This window comes from Candoia aspera, chromosome 6 (genome assembly GCF_035149785.1).
Source record: "Candoia aspera isolate rCanAsp1 chromosome 6, rCanAsp1.hap2, whole genome shotgun sequence".
Lineage (NCBI taxonomy): Eukaryota > Metazoa > Chordata > Lepidosauria > Squamata > Boidae > Candoia > Candoia aspera.
The window spans coordinates 994,310-1,011,494 of record NC_086158.1 but is presented as its reverse complement, the minus strand read 5'-3'; the positions used below and the strand labels follow the sequence as shown (position 1 = coordinate 1,011,494).

Here is a 17,185-nt window from a genome sequence, read left to right as displayed (position 1 = left end):
CTCCAGAAATCAGATTTGCAGCAAGAAAAAGGCCCAGCAGCTTTTCCCAAGCCGGGACTCTCCGGATGCCTGGGACGACAAATCCTAGAATCCGCAGCCAGGAGAACTCCCCTCCTTTCAAGCAGCAAGTGCTACAGAGGGACTTCCTGGCTCATGGGTCATGCCATGCACTCCTGCCTCCTGCCCACCATGCTGGGCTGACCTTTCCTTGCTTGGGGCCTTGACCTGGCAATGCTGAGCTACAGCATCTGATCCAGTGGGTGTGTTCACACAACACACCAAGCCCCCAAGTCTAGCCAAGACAGAGTAGCCAAGCTCAGCACATTGTGCAAATAGGCCACCCAGGACGTCAAATGACTCAGTCACTTGGGTTTGTTAAACGCAGCCCAGACAGGGCAGGTTGGGGGCTTCCTGTGGGGAAACCCCCCTCGCAAAGCATCCTAATTGCACTCGGAGACTGAGCATTGCTGTAACCCTTTTCCTGGCACACCAGGTTATTTCAAAAATGCACTGTCCTAACAGCCAGGAACCACGCTGAGACAAGGAATAGGTCTCTAGTGTTTATTTACTGCTACATAACAGAGAATCCTAACAAACTGAAGAAGCGTGGGAAAACTCAGACATACAAACCCCAAAGACTATGTCTGTGTCTCTTTGAATGGCCACCTAATTCCTCAGTACTACGCATGCGCTTTACAGCCTGGATGGGAGCCCCCTGCTCGCCATCCTCACTCATGACATGCACAGCCGTTCCCCGGTGCAAGGGAGGGGGAGTGGCCCCATTGGCATGACACGCCTAACCGGGTCCATGGAGGGAGGAGTCTTGAGACCACCAGGAAGGTGCTCATTGACCTGGTCAGCCAACTGGGGATCCACCAACGCCCAAGCGGTCAAGGGGCCCAGGGAGAGCCACATTGCACCTGACCCATTTTCTCTATCCAGAGAAATGAGGGAGGAGGGAAGATTAAACCAAGTCCTTCTTCTACAAGAGTAAAGGTAAAGGTTTCCCTTGACGTGAAGTCCAGTTGTGTCCGACTCTAGGGGCCGGTGCTCGTCTCCATTTCACAGCCGAAGAGCCGGCGTTTGTCCGTAGACACTTACTCCGTGGTCGTGTGGCCGGCATGACTACACGGAACGCCGTTACCTGCCCGCCGAAGTGGTACCTATTAATTGACTCACATTGGCATGTTTTCGAACTGCTAGGTTGGCAGGAGCTGGGACTAGCAACGGGAGCTCACCCCGTCACGCGGATTCGAACCACCGACCTTCCAATCAGCAAGCTCAGCAGCTCAGCGGTTTAACCTGCAGCGCCACTGCATCCCTTTTACAATATCATTGTGCAAATAGGCCACCCACCTGTTCCCTGCACAACAAAGCCTATGTTCCCACAACTCTTAACCATACGTTACATACTATGCAGCTGGACCTGCACATACGAAGACTGGTTAGAGTTCTTTTGTTTTCCTTTAGTGTGTTGTATGAAGCCACTTGGTTTGGTTAGTTTGTGTTTCCTTGTACACATGCAGAAACTGGATTATCTAATCCAGGATTTCTCAACCAGGGTTCTGTGGCACCCTCGGGTTCCACGAGAGGTCACCAGGGGTTCCCTGGGAGATCAGGATTTATTTAAAAAACTATTTCAAATTTGGGCAACTTCACATTAAAGAGGTAAGCTTCTTTCTGTATTTTTAGTTTAAGAACACCATTCAAGCATATAGACAGGCCTGCCCGTGAAACGTATATAATAATTTTGTAACTTCTAGCCTACATTTGAGCCTGAACATGCAGGGGTTCCCCGGGGCCTGAAAAATATTTCAAGGGTTCCTCTGGGGTCAAAAGGTTGAGAAAGGCTGATCTAATAAGTATTAAACATGTTGCTATCGGGCAGACCAGTTCCCTCTGTTTACTCCATGACACGTTTAATAGAGAGAAGACTTTTGTGATCTCTCTGACAGTTTTCCATAATAGCTGCATTCACACACCAAGCTTCACCAGACCACAGCTACATTCACACAACATGCCAAGTTTGGTTAGGGTTAACCTGACTTAAGTTTTTTGTAGCTTGGTATGTTGCATTAATACAGTCTACTTGCTTACTTCACACTGGAAAGAACTGTGTGAATCCAGAAAATGGATTAATTCAGTGACCAGATTAATCATGCTATGGGAATGAAGCCAGAAGAGATTTTGCCTTCGCTGATCAGTGGAGTGTGAAGACGCAGCTCCCTCAAAAAGTCCATAATGCTGGGAAAGGTGGAAGGAAAGAGAAGAGGAGGGCCACCAGGAGCGAGGGGGATGGACGCAGTGACAGTGGCGAGGGGGGCTCCATTGGGAAACCTGAAGGACCAGGTTAGGGACAGATAATCCTGGAGAAAACCTATCTAGGTGGTTGCTAGGAGTTGGCACCGACTTGATAATCAATCAACCAATCAGTGGAGAGTGACTGGGAGAAATCCTTATGTTCATTCAAGTGATTGGATTGATATCTGACCACAGGATAGCGTTACTGTAGAGCAGGGTTTCTCAACCTTGGCCACTTTAAGACGGGTGGACTTCAACTCCCAGAATTCCCCAGCCAGCGTTCTGGGAGTTGAAGTCCACCCGTCTTAAAGTGGCCGAGGTTGAGAAACCCTGCTATAGAGCCAAGAAAGAGAAAGCAGATCAGTTCAGAAACCAAGCAGCAAATACCTTGCGTGAACACCACCATGAGTGGCTGCAGAAAGCTTATCAAAACAGCCCACAGCTGGCAGGCCTTTCCTGGCTCCTGTGCCAGCCAAATTCCAACCGAGGAAGGTGAGGAAGCCCTCAGAAGCCCCTTTAACCCTGACGGAAAACGGAAGAGTCAGCCGCCCCCAACTGAATGCTGCTTCCTTTTGCCTCGCCCCTCTGACCTGGCCCTCTGCTGTTCCCGCCCTGCTGAAGGCCCTTCCAGGCACACACGCTCTGACTCAGACCTTGGCTTACAAAAGTCTGCGCCAAAGCCTCCGCAGAGCTTTATGGGGCCGATTCCTTCTCAAGCTGGGTACCGCCCCCTCTGTGGAATCAGGACCCCGTCCCTATTCCTTATTTCTACGCCATTTCTTTAACTTCAGATACGTCTCCCTATAGAAGCCCTTTGATCTTTATGGTGCGGGCAGTGACGGAGGCACCGCGTTATGCCCATGTGATCCCGCTGCTCTGTGACTTGCGCTGTTGACCTCTGGGTGCAGCTCAAGGATCTGGTTCTCACCTGTGGATGGGGTCAGTTTATCTGTGGGACCACCTCTCCCCCACGGCTTCTGCCTGCCCCATTCAGTCCAGAAAGGTGGGCACCCTCCGGGTCCCGTCAAGGAAAGACTGCCATCTTTTGAGACCCTGGTGGTGTGCCTACCCTGTTGCGATTCCTGCCCTCTGGAGTGACACACAGCGATTTGGGTGACAGCATTCAAGGTAGACTACAGGTAGTCCTTGCTTAACAACCACAATTGGGACCAGGATTTTGGTTGCTAAGTAAAGTAGTCATTAAGCGAATCCAACCCAATTTTATGACCTTTTTTGCAGTGGTCATTAAGTGAATTGCCGTGGGTATTAAGCGAACCACGTGGTCGTCAAGTGAATCATGTGGTTCCTCATTGATTTTGCTTGCCAGAAGGCAGCCAAGAAGGTTGAAAATGGCGATCATGTGACCATGGGATGCTACAACCGGTTGCCAAGCACCCAGACCATGATCACGTGCCCTTGGGGATGCTGTGACAGTCGTAAGTGTGAGGACCACTTGTAAGTCGGGTTTTTAGCACCGTCGTAAGTCCAAACCATCATTAAACAAATAGTTGTTAAGTGAGGACTACTTGTAATGTACGCCTAGTTGTTTTCCCAGGTGTCTTTGTTTTGCCTTATTTTGGTTTGATCTCTGTTGGTGTGGTTTGGGTATGTGGCTCATCTGCTTAGTTGCATTTTTATATGTTGGTTTTTGGTTATAAGCCACCCAGAATTGTTTGGGAGTTCAACGGCCTAACTATAAATTAATTAACTAAATAATAAATGCCTGCAACTACAAAGCCCTGGGAAGCTTGTTAAGCCCGTCTCTGGGAACTGTAGTTGCTGAAACAGAACTGAACGTGCTGCGGCGCATTCCCAAAACTGCCACCGGCCTCCCCGCTCCGGGGCATTGCAGAACCTCATGGAAAAGGGGCAAAGGAATCACCTGCAGCCCTCCATCCCAGGGAGCCTGAAAAAGTTGCTTCTAATTTTTGACAGAATGAAAACATTATTAAAACTACAGGGAGTTTATAATTTATTCTATTTCTTTTCAGTTAAACCAGATCAAATTTATTATTTCTGCTTTATTCAGCCCCTGCCTGATTTTCTATTCTGGTTTCACCCATTTCTTGTTCTGCGTCTTGGCTCTCAAAGACAAGAGCATCCTTTGCCCTGGAAATAGCTTTATACGTGGCTGAGTCCACCCCACAAACCCTGACGTCTCTGGGCAGTTTACCATACAGGTAGTCCTTGCTTAATGACCATTCGTTTAGTGACAGCTTGGACTTACGATGGTGCTGAAAAACTGACTTACAGCCGGTCCTCACACTTATGACCATCGCGGTGTCCCCATGGTCACATGATCACGATTTGGGCACTTGGCAAACGGTTCACATTTATGACTGTTGCAGCGTCCCGTGGTCATGTGATCACCATTTTTGATCTTCCTGGCCAGTTTCTGGGAAGCAAAATCAATGGGGAACTGCATGGTTCGCTTAACACCCAAGGTGATTTGCTTAACAACCACTGCAAAAAAGGACGTAAATCCTGTCAGATTCACTTAATGACTGCTTTGCTTAGCAACTGAAATTCCAGTCCCAATTCTGGTCATTAAGTGAGGACTATCGGTAAAGGCAAATTTAAAGTCAAGACATTAGAAACCATTAAAATAATAACGAAGCCAAATAAAACCAAGGAAAACAAAGGAAGTCAATAACCAACAACTTTCAACAGTTGAAAGCCTGTTCAGAAGGATAGGTTTTAAGATGAATGAAAAGACAATGTCAGCCACTCAACTCTGCAGGGAGTCTTTGCTAAAGAGCTGAAGGGGCCCTTGACCAGGAGCCACCATCAGAGAAGTTCATGGCCACCACAGTGGAACCTTGCCAGATGGCGTCAGTAGACGTGGGAATCCTACCCCCCCCCCAACCTTGGCCCCTAAATCTTTTTCCAGGATCTGGATTCTGAGTCCCCCAAACCTGTGGAAAAGCAGCCCCCCCCAGGCCAGCCCTGCTGAGAGGATCCAGCAGTGCTGCAGAGACAGGCCCAAAACCTCACCTTGGCCAGAGGAACACCTTCCAAGGAAAATGCTCCCTGCCAGAGTCAAAGGCAAATGCCGGAGCCACGAAGACTGCTAACATCCCAAGAGTTCAAAAATAGAACCTGGGAGCTTTCCAAAAGTGTGCCTTCTCAGCTGCCCAACTGCTTGGCAATCACTGCAATTGCACTCGCAAATGAGTCCACAATCTTGAATGCTCCCCCACCCCCGAATCAAGAGTCTTTTGTGCTATTCTTGTGGCAGTTTCCAATCAACCGTTTTTCAGTTTCAAACACAAACTCATGCAGTCATCAGAAAGCAGAAGATGCTTGAGGACACTTGGGGCGGGAGAGAGAGAGAGAGAGAACGCGAACATAAAGTGTCACTTGCTGAAGAACTTTAAGGGTTCTTCCCCCTCTGAACAAGTCGGTGCCAGAAGAACCAAAAGACAGAAGAATACCAGGCCAGTGAGAGGCACTAGCCTCAAGAGGTGCCAGGCAGGACTTGCTAATCTGCCCTCCTTATTCGGAAGGGCTCCTTCAACACCCTTAACTGAACCCATTTGACCAATTTGAACCATAAATCAGCCCAGTTTTTCCACACAAAAAAGGAGCAAGCTTAACGCTAATTAAAGCCACCATGCTGGACAAGCACATCTTCTGAGCCTCCCCTGGCTAAGCCAGTTGTGAGAACATTCCCTCTGAACCATAACGACAGAGCCCGGGTGCACGCAACAGGGTAAGCCACAAAGCGACTCCACCCAGCTAAATGTGCTGGGCAAACAGAGTCATTGACCTGGTTAAGCACATGAACTCAGCCTGCCTGCTTTTGCTGCTCAGAGAGGTGAGGAACAAATGAACCGTTAATCCAGACAGAATCAGCCCATGGTGGGTAAAATGAAGCGGGAGTCATTCGGGACCCACAGCCAAAGATGTATTTGACATAAACGCTGGCTAGGGGAATTCTGGGAGTTGAAGTCCACACATCTTAACGTTGCTGAGGTTGAGAAACCCTGATCTAAAAGCAGAACTCTGCAGGGCTTCCAAAATCCTAGGAAGAGATTCAGCCCAAGCAGCTGGGATAACAGCAGCACTCAAATCTGGGGCCTGTATTTATTTAAGCCCCTGCCCGAAAGAGGGCTCAGACACTTCGCTTCACAAAGCAACCCTGGAATTCATTGCTGGGAAAGGAGAGGCAGAGCTCGACAAAGACCACTTAGGACGCAGGCAGGTTCCCAGCCGTTCACGCTTGCAAGGCGCTGCCATCTCCGGCTTAAATCCCAGGAAGGAGGCAGCACCCTGGTGGATTTAAAGTACACCTGCATGCTTCTTTTGCACATGCCCAGACTGTGGTACAGATACTCATAGGAAGCTCCCATTAAGCCATCCTCAAGAAGAGTTCTTAAAACCAGATAACAGGCATTCAGGCATTCATAAAACACCCAAAGTGTGTTGTGTTTTTTGCATATGAAAGCCCCTTGCAGGGGTGTCCAGAATATCTTCACATCCCTCTTGATTCTATTTGCCCCCTACCCCCAGTCTTACAACCCAGAATCACAGGATTGGAGGGGAAATATGATGGCCCCAAAACTCACCGTAAGGGGTCTAATGAATCTTTGACTCCACACCTCCCAAACTCCCTGTCAATCAGCCATGCCGGCTGGGGACCATGGAAGAGGAGTCCAAGCTGTTTGAGCATGGACACCAGATGGTCCAAATGTCAAAGGAAGTACTGCACAGCATTCTATACTTTCTGCATTTCTTTTCCCTCCCACTTCAAAGTTCACCATTCACACAACCCAATGTACTTGCATGTATAATTCAAGCAGCACTGGACAAAGCGGCCTACGCTCCTTGAGCAGCTGTGCCCTAACAAACGTGCCACAAGGTTTTGCTGGCTTGGTTCATGCCAAGCTTCAGCAGGAAGAACACCTCCCGTTCTCCCTCCTTTTATGACTTCTGACAAGCCCAGAAGTGGTTGAAGAGATCTGCACTTTGCTTGAGCAGCCTTCCCCGCCTGGCACCATCCAGATGTGTTAGAACTGCAGGTGCTGGGAATTCTGGGAGCTGTAGTCCAAGCATGTTTGGGAGGCATCACAAAGGAGGTGACCACTTCATCAAAACAGCAAGAGAGGAGGAAGACATGTGAGGAGTCCTTATTTCATACTCTGGTGGTTGTGCCTCAGGATGAGATCCTCTCTGGATCTTGGCTAGGTGAAGCAGGGTTCATCCTCACGTTAACAGACAACCCGAACTCCAGCATGTCCTCCAACGCTCTTTCGAGATGCCTAGCTTCACTCATGAAGACACAAGCGGGCCCAAGAGGATCGCTGGGTTGTTCTGTTCTTCCTCTCCACCTCCATCAGGACCTGACAAGGCCGAAAGGGCCTTCTATATGGCATGGCTCCTCCCCCAAAGCATCTTCCAGCTCCTGCCCGTTTGGGGGGATGCTCGTTTGACTGTGGCTGCCTTGGTCCACTCTCAGAGGCCAGGGGGCCTCTTGTGCCAGGAAGGCGCCTTGCTCAGTGGAAGATCTTCCTGACCCTTCTGTTTGCCGCTGTTGCAATGGCACCGATCCCTGCCCTTGGCCCACGCTGCGCCACAGGTGGCCAATCTTCCTAGTGACCATGCCTGGCAGAAACCAGTTTATTTTCTTACCCGTTTTCCAGGGGCAGCCAATCCCAGGGAGGGAGGAGGCCAGCCATTAAGGGAAACACAAACTGCCTCCTCCGTGAGGTTTTCAGGATAGACAACAAGATCTTGCTTTTATTGCTGAACAATGCAGCACTTCTTCAGTCTGCTTCTAAGCCTCTGTCTGCGGCTGACCTCAGCTGCCTGCCTGCCAGCCAGCCAGCAAAATCCCAGCTCTGAATCCGTTCTGGGGACCAGCAGAATCTCGTGGCCCTTGAGGAGCTGGACTTTGCCCTCGGAGGTAAAAGCCACCCCTGGGCCATAGACCTACTCTTCAGGTGGCATCGCATCCCTTCTTCTGCTCTTCGGCCTTTAACAGAAGCCTCTGAGGGAGTGGGCTGTGACCCTGAATGGTTACGAAACAATGGATGGGTCTGTCTTCAAGGTGCCAACACAGACAGTGGAGTAGAGAAGGGAGTGTCTACTTTAAATATTTTTTTTAACCACTTAATTGTTAGTGGCATCTGGGCAACTTTCTGTAACAACTGCTTCCCATGTGCTGGGACTTGCTTTCTAAAATTCATCTGCTGAGGCCTCAGTTGAGGAAGGGTCTGTCAGTATCCACCCCACACAGTGCTTAACACAAGATTCGCCCCCCCCCCCCAAAAAAAAATTCCAGGAAGTAAGCGAACAAAGGGTGGCAGGAAAGTCTGGAAGGAGTCAATCACCACTGCAGCCAAGTCAGGCCAAATACTGAGACTCAATCATCAAACTAATCTGAGGCTGTAAAGTTTTTCCAGGGGAAACTGCCAGAGTTTGTACACTGCCAGATAATTTATACCACCACTCAAAAGCAGTGACTGGGATCTTCTGAAAAGCCCCTTTTCTCCACTTCTATTTCTGCTGTGCCACCCAAGCTGCTTGGGTGAAAGCGAACCAGTGTTAAAAGTAGCACGGGGTCCTCCTTTGGATCCTGCAAGACTGCCCATATTGGCAACCACTGGCTAACACGGATTGGCAAGAGGAGGCCAAGGAAGAACCAGCGGCTGGAAGAGGAGATGGAATGGACAGCTGGTGACTGACTGAGAGGATGCTGTGGTCCACCCGAGAGAGGAATACTCTGCAAGGCAGAAATCGAGGGAGGCCCTGCTAAGTCCAGCTGCAGGCTGTGGGCACAGTCTGCAGGCAGTCTGGGTCTGGGTGCACAGCCCTTTCCTCCTGATCCTGCCACAGGGCAGGAAGAACAAAGAGAAACTCCACAAGGCTGAGAACCAGAGTTCATGATCAGCTTTTGATATCCACTTCTTTATTTTGAAAGCTTTCCCCTGATCCTTCAAGATTGCCTTTCTCAAGTCAGCTAACAAAGAAAGAAGGTCACATAATCGTGTTTACACAACACTCAGTTAAAATTCAGCATCAGCATCTCAACCACATCCCAAGTTTGATTACTTTTAACCGGGTTTGTTCCTTTATTCTTTGGCTTAGTGTGTGGTACAACCCTAACCCATCAAGAAGTTTATGATTCAGAGAATTGGGCCAACCCAGAAGATGGATTAATTTGCTCATGAAGTTAACTCTATTTTGTGAACCCAGACAGCAAGTAGCCAAATGAAACGTAACAGCTCAGCAGTACAAAACCAAATTTTAAAAAGACTCGAAGGCAAACATAAACGGGGGGAAGAAGAGAACTATATTTGAAAGGACTGGAAGATCCTTTCCTTGGTTGCCAACTGCCAGACCTCTGAGGGAAGCATTTACAAGCACGTTCAGTGGCAAATCAACTTCCCTTTCTCCTTTTCCAGCCCCAAAGGTTTCTAGGAGCTCTAGGATCACAAAAGGGAGGAAGACAAGAACTTTTCTCATGACTGGTCAATTGTTCCGGTTAATGTGGAAATACCAGAGGTGTTCTGCCTGAAGGCTGGCCTGTCTCCTGCCCTGGCCCAAAACTCAGCAAGAAATCAGCAATGCAGGCGGAAGCCCCGTACTGGAGCCGTCCCCAGGAAGGTTCTTGCGTGTGCTGCAAGTCAACGCTTAGGGAGAACCGCCACTGCTACGCCACAACCCCAGGAGCACAGGAGGGAGAGGAGGTGCTGCAGGTGCACTGGCGTGCCTGTTTGTCCCACTTGCACCACGTCTGCACCAGCCCCAACTCCTACTGACGCGGCTGAAACCTCAAGCGCCGGCATGTGTTCTTCGCGAGGATCCGGCTTCAGGGTCAGAAGGGACCCCCAGAGCACCACCCCAGCCTTCGTTCTTTCATTGGAAAACCAGGAGAAGCCTACTTGCCAGGCAGGAGAGGTTTCCTCTCCAGGGAGGAGACCTTTGCACAAGAAAACAACGCAACAGTTGCCAAGGCAACAGCAGCCAGTCACGCCCTGGATCGCTGCTCTTTAGAACAAGCCTGTCCAAGTGGGGATTAGCCAATCCCGCAAATCCACCTTTCATCAGACTGGCTGAAATGTCCCAAAACCTTGTGCAGCTTCCAAGTTCCCTGAAACTCTCTCAGTTTGGACTGTAAGCAAAGCACAGCAGAGAGCCTGAAGGGAGGGGGCCACGAGGCATCATCCTGAGACAGAAAGAGCTGCAAATGTTATTTGAAAGCTTCCTGGTTATGGCTGTGCCAGCCTAGCCCAGTTCAACAACCCCAGTTCCACCGTGTCCTAAATTGGTTTAGTCTTGGCTCAGCTGATTTGTATGACATTATGACAGCTTTTGCATTATACAGAATGGTTGGATTAGCTGAGAAAGAAGAACCCTTTGCAACTGATAAATTTACCCATGCCTGGAACAATACAATTTCAATGAAAATTCAGTCCAATGCACATTTACTCAGAAGAATGTTCCAACTGGTCAAAGATGAATTATTCCCAGGTTAGGATTTGCCCAAGTACACAACTTCAGCTACGTTGTCCCTTTAATGCCATGGGTTCAGCATCACAACAAGTGGTTGACTAATATAACAAAAGCCTTCCTCCATCTCATTGGAGGGCAGCTTTTCAGGGCAGGGGTCTATGATTTGCTCCCTGGCCAGTTGGGGGGGCTGCAGTCACAGCACCACAATCACCAGCTATTAAGGACAACACTAGATGGGCATAATGTGATGCCACAGGAAGTGGTGGTGGGTTTTTCAGTCAAGTTTTAAAGCCGCTGTTCCATGGCTAAATTTCAGCAGTTAGGATCTTGGGAGAAGGTGAAAGATGGACATTGGGACAATGTATTCCAGAGATCCCCCAGTTCCACCCTTACCGTTTGAAAAAAAAGAAGGTGCCACCAAAAACGGCACAATCTTGGGACACTGGGGGGCTACAAAGGAGGGTTGGGGGGCAGCGATAAAATACGATAATTTTATGTTTGAAAGCTGCGGTATAAAGAACTGACAAAGAAAACTGTAATATCCATGAATAGCCATTTTTTGTGCATCCCATAAGATTACCAACGCAGTTCTAGAAAGCAAACGTATTTGTTAGAAGGTCAACCTGTTAGGTTCATAGAAGTCTCCCCTGTCCTTCCATACTGAGAAAACACAAATATATTTTAAAGTATTCCTAGGTTAAAATAAATTCAATGCACAACATTGGAAAATGATCAGAATTAGAAAGTCAAGAACCAGAAGGGCTGCAGTAAGTCATTCCAAAGTTTGAAGCTTCCAGCAAGAGGCTCCCTCTGCTCCTGTCTGGCCTGCCTGGCTGCCTGTGGAGGGGAAACCAATTTACCACTCTTCTCATCACCTGCTCAGGGGACCAGGCAATCCTGATGCTCTGCCAGAGACCCTGCTTGCAATCACTCCACCTCCCACCCACCCCCTTTTCATGGACCCCTTCATTGCCATGCCCAGGGAACAGGCTGTATCTGAGTCATCTGGAGCCAAGTGGAAGGCCGGAGGGTGGGGCTCTTTAAGGAAGAGTGGGTTGGATTAGGCCCCCTCAGAAGTCACCCCCTGGTGACCAAGCGCAGCAAAATCCGTTCTGCCTTTAAGACTTACAGTGATGAGGCTTGTTTAATCTACCAATTAGCCAGGTGGCCACAGCCTCTTAAAGCTCCTGATTCATGAGTGGGGGCACCGTTTGCCTCCCAACCTGCTGGGAGATGCAGCGGCCATGTCAAGAGGGCCCAGGCTGGATGTTTCCAGCCCATCGTTCACTTGATCTGCAGAGACACCAAGGCATCCCTCACTGAAGCCTCAAGCTCCTATTCCCACTCTAAATCCCAAAACAGGTTCCACACAGACCCCGTCACAACAGATTCCCATCTTCTGAGGTCTGCTCCTAAAAAAAGGAAAGCTAGCTTTCAAAACAGTGACATGTAGAAGCCACTCTGATCTTATTCAGACACTGGCTGTGTTCACACAATATATTTAACCAAGACAGGTGAAGCCATAATTGTTCCATTCACATAATACATTAAGCCTGGTTAGTGTCAACATTTGGTTAATTTATGACTTAATGTGTTGTGCAAACCAGGAAAATGGGTTAATTCAGAAATCAGATTAGCATCTTGTGTGAACACAGTCCTGATATTTGGATAAAGGTCTGGCCCCTGCCCTTCACTTTGCTAGCTTAAGACATGTTTGCACACACTACAGGAATGTGTCTCAGTCACTTGCAGAGAGACATGGATGCCACAGGTCTAAAATGAACTCAAGAAAAGAACTTCTAAGTCAAAAAACAGCTTCAAAATTCTAGGTTCACATAATATGCAAGATAAGGCAAAAACGGGATGTTGTGGGGCAAGGAAAACCCAGCTATTTTCTTCCAGTGGGGTTTAAAGTAAGGTGGTCACCCTAAGCCACAATGACCTTTATTCTTAGAGCAACACATTACATGAACAGAGCAAGTCTATTTTGTTTGGCACATTGCATGAAGCTGGACCAAAACCCTGCACATGTAGCAGAATTCCTAAAAGGACAGGGTGCCTCTGAGAACAATCAGAGTGATTCTCCTCCATTCCAGGCCAAGGACCCAGATTCAAGGGATTAGATCCCAGACGTTGCCAATCAACCGCTCCTTCCAAGCCATCCCCAGCATCCCTTTTCAGCGCCATGGACAGCGACACTGCTGTCCAGGGTGCTGAATCCCGACTCTCGCCCTGCGGGAAGAGGCTCCGGGGATCCACCCGTCCAATGGTGGGGCCGACCGCGCTTGGGAGACCAGGGGCCACCTCGAGCCAGAGGGGAGAGGGACCACGCCGGGGACCGACCCACCCACCCGTCGGCCGGCCGTGCCACCTACCTGGAGAGGTGCTGAAACTCAGGCGCCCTCCACAGAGACACTGCAGCATATGCTTGCTTTTGATCCAGAGCAGCCCCGTGATCCTCATGGAGTCCCGCCGCGGGCCCGCAAAGGCACCCAGGCCCCCCGCCGGCAGCTAGTGGCCGCCCCAGGCTCGGCAGCGTGCGCCACAGCCGGGGCTCCGGCCGCCCAGAGGCCCGGCGGAGGGGCGCATGGAGGCGGCTGCGAAGTTGCGGATCAGCTGCGTTCCGGAGCTACTTGCCGGGACTTGGGGACGGACGTCACGGCCCGGAGGAGGAGGCGCTGCCGGGCGCTGGCCGCACCCCCTGCCGCCGGAGCGTGGAACAGCTGCCGGGGCTCCGGAGGGGGCAATTCCGGCAGGAAGCCCCTCTGCCCCTGTCGCCCATTTCCCCCCGGGCGCCGGGTCACCTGAGCGCAGCGGCACCGCCGAAAGCTGGCCGGGACTCCGCCTCTGCAGCGGTTCTTCCTGTACTGGTCTACAGTCTCTTTCCAGCCATCCTCCGATCCTTGAGCGACCCTCCTGTCCTCCCCACCGCACTTCCCACAATTCTTACTGTGCCTCTGCAAAGCAAAGAACCGGGGTCTCCACAGTCCGGGTTCAACCCTGTAACGGCTACTATTTACAGTGTCTATACAGTGGGTGGGGGTGCAGCGGGTTTTGTATTTGGGTTATTTTTGTAAGCCACCTGGAGTCACCACGAGTTGGGAAGCCATATAAATCTCTTTAATAAATAAATAAATGACACCCTTTTGAAACTGCAGAACTACAATACAACAGACCAAGATGTTTTAAAGAATGAAAATCAAAAGGCAGCAGTTTCAGACTTGGGAAGAGAGTGCCTTTGAGCATGTACAAAGTACCAGTCTGTCACACAGCCAATACCTATAGGAATTTAGACCCGTCTCTCCACCCTAAAAGATGTAGCTACGAGATCTTTATGTGACCCAGCTCAGCTGGTTGTGTGAACCCACCACCATCAGCTGAGCCAGAAAAATTTAAAGCATTTGATTAATCTGCGTTATTGTTGCTGCTTTCCTCACTCAATATACTGATTAAACCCTCCAAGTCCTATCCTGTATTTAGCTAAAGGAGAATTCACACCGTCCTTAATGGGGCCTGAGATCTGAAGAAACTTCAAAGTGGGCAGATGCAGAGCAACAAAAACTGGCACATGGGGGAGGGACTGAGAAGCAATGGATCACCAGCAAGCAAGCAAGCTTAGTGAGGGGGGGGGGGGTGTCTAAAAACCCAAACAGTGGTGGAATGGCCTTGCCTGGAAGGGGCCCTGGGCAGACCCTGGCTGGCGGTCTAGGCAGAAGCCCGCCTGTGTCCTACTGGGCCCTAATCGCACAGGTGTTGTTCTTACTTTGATTATCCTTGAAAGAAAGTGCCAACTCTGGGCCAAAGGGAGTGTGCTGCTGAGCAACTTGCCCAGGGAAGAGTGAACCTTGATCGGAGGCCATGCCAATCCTGCCAATTGCTGGAAATAAGCAGATGGGCCCTTCCCAGGGGTCTTCTCAATTCCCTCCAGTGCAAGGAGCAGCTCAGCAATTAGGAGGGGGCGAAAGGAAAGGCTGGAGATGTGCCCAAGAGAAGACTATCCAGGGGGAAACCAACTTGCAGGTGACCTCTGTGGCATCTCAGCCTCACATGCCAGACCTCCGCCACAGACACACCCACCAGCCTTCAAGTGGATCACTCCAGAATCCAGATTCCTTATTCGCGATTTGGGCACTAAAGACAAAATGAAATCAGCATGGAATAAAATTAGCCTCCCTGGTTCCCCTTCCATGTCCTGAAAGCCAATTTTTTTTTAAAAGGGGGGGGGGCAGGGGGATAAGCCACATCAACCTTGGCCAGAAAATTCCTCTTCCAAGAGCATGGGGGCCTGGGGATCTAAGGTAGTGAGGGGGGGCATGAAGGTTGGCTGAAGAAACCCCCAAAGTGGCTTCTTGTTTGGAAAGGAATTGCGTCTAGCTGGTAACAGACAGATCCGGTGAACGAATGCAAGACGTTCCCTGCAACCAATGTGGGGAGAACAAGCGAGCGCATCAGCTGCCCCAGAACCTGCAGGCTGGCGAACAGGGCTGTGATGAAACTGAATGGGTGACAGACAAGCTGCCAGACAAGGCTTCAGCTGCAGAGGCAGAGCCAGCCTTCCCTCCCAGATGACACTTAGAAAGCAGGGAGGGTGGTGGGAACACCCTCTTTGCCTGATGGTCTTTGGGACCAGAGATTCTGGGCAGTGGGGGCGGGGGAGGAATTGTGACTCCCAGAAAAATCCTCAGCATAAACGAAAAGGATCCAGGCTGAGATCTGTAAGAACGAGCCCCAGGAGGATCCAGATGGAAAACCGGCTGAGCCGACTCTTCTTAAGAGAGCTGCTTCCAGTCAGCCCCCAGCTCTCCAGTGGAAGTGCTGCCAGCTCCCATCAGCTCCTGTCGCCCCTTGGGCACAGTTGCCAGGCAGTGGGTGCAGCTGCTGCACCTCCCCCAGGAGACCTGTGGCCTCCCTGCTGCTGGGGACTGTGCAGGAAACAGCCACAGGGAGGTAGACTTCTCTGCGCTAGCATTTCCCAGCCCTGAGGAGATGGGGTGGGCATCAGGTGCAACCAAACAGCATGCTTAACCTGGTTATTGAATTAAGCCACTTCCTGGCTCACACATTACACTGAACCATGGACTAACCAAACAAACTACGTTTGCAGGACACATTTCACCAGCAAAAAACACAAGATGAAGCCACCTTTCAAGTAGGGGCTGGACAGCCACATGCACTCGATATATTTAATGGCCCCTTCCAGGGATGCTGATTAAGCTTAGCATGTTGTGTGAAAGATCTGCTAGACCAGTGTTTTTCAACCTTGGCAACTTTAAGATGTGTGGACTTCAACTCCCAGAATTCCCCAGCCAGCAAAGCTGGCTGAGGAATTCTGGGAGTTGAAGTCCACACATCTTAAAGTTGCCAAGGTTGAGAAACACTGCATTAGTTACTTGAACTGATGAAGCACACTGTGTGAACACAGCCAGTGTCTAGTTGTGGTGTTTCCAGGGGCAACTTGCATTGGCTACCTTCTTTCTACAGACAGCCTGGTCACTGGAAAAAAACACACCCTCCAGATCTAAGATTTACATCAAAATGCTTCCTCCACACCTCCACAGATCTCCCCAGCTGCCTCTGCTAGATTATGGGAGCTGAAATCCAAAATATCCAGTAGGCACCATGTTGGGGAAGCAAAATCAATCTTGTGTTTAATTGTGCCAATGTGTTTATATATGCACAAATGCATGTGCCAATGTGTTTATATATGCACAAATCCATACATGCGTGATGACGATGATGTTGATGATGATTACAAATTATAGCAAACACTTAGCTTCCTACTTCACTTTTAGCCATACTGGCAACTGCAGAAAATTTGCAGCTCAAGAATTATCAGCTTGCCTTCACCAGGTGGCTGGATGATCAAACATTTTCTCTTCCTCTCCCGACCTTGGTACAAAACTGAAATGAGATGCAAATGTGAAACATCTTATCTCACCAATTCTGTTCTTATTGCTATGTGCTACTAAAACTCTTGCATTTGTCTGTTTGTAACCTTTAACTGGGGGAAACGGTGCATCATAGGCCAACAATTTTTGAACCAAGGAACCTCAAATGGGCTAACTTACAGAATGCAACCAAAATCCAGGGCCCATGACTCCTGTGGAATTGAAATTTGGCAAATGTTCTAAAACATTTTATGACACAAAAATGATCATAAAACATTTTATGACATAATACAAATGGCCATAAAACATTTCCTGTGGTCAACTCCTGATGTTTGACTGTGCTATACAGCTCATTAAGAATGACATGGGCTATTTTCAAGCCAGATACATCTCTGAATATCTCCCTAAATTTTAAAGTACTTTTCCAGCGAAGGCAGCACATGAGAAGCTCTGCCGCTGCTGAAGGCATTGAGGAATCCAGTTAAGCAATGTCTCTGAAATGATGACCCAACAGGTCACAGGTTGTCTAGTCATCTACA

The 17,185-nt window shown here is 49.5% G+C and overlaps 1 protein-coding gene across 3 annotated transcripts in view; it reads right to left on the bottom strand.

Annotated features, from left to right (window-relative positions):
* FGF12 (fibroblast growth factor 12) overlaps positions 1 to 17,185 on the bottom strand; it is a 167,088-nt gene that overhangs the window by 102,136 nt on the left and 47,767 nt on the right. Inside the window, exon 1 of one of the 3 annotated variants that reach the window (XM_063307854.1) lies at positions 13,134 to 13,191. The exons of 1 other annotated variant lie outside the window; for it this stretch is intronic. In XM_063307854.1, coding sequence (XP_063163924.1) covers positions 13,134 to 13,182 — 49 coding nt within the window. In that variant the 5' untranslated portion in view covers positions 13,183 to 13,191. Of the gene's footprint in view, positions 1 to 7,932; positions 8,115 to 13,133; positions 13,192 to 17,185 lie in introns of those variants that run through there. One more of the 3 variants, XM_063307856.1, reaches the window with a different exon arrangement.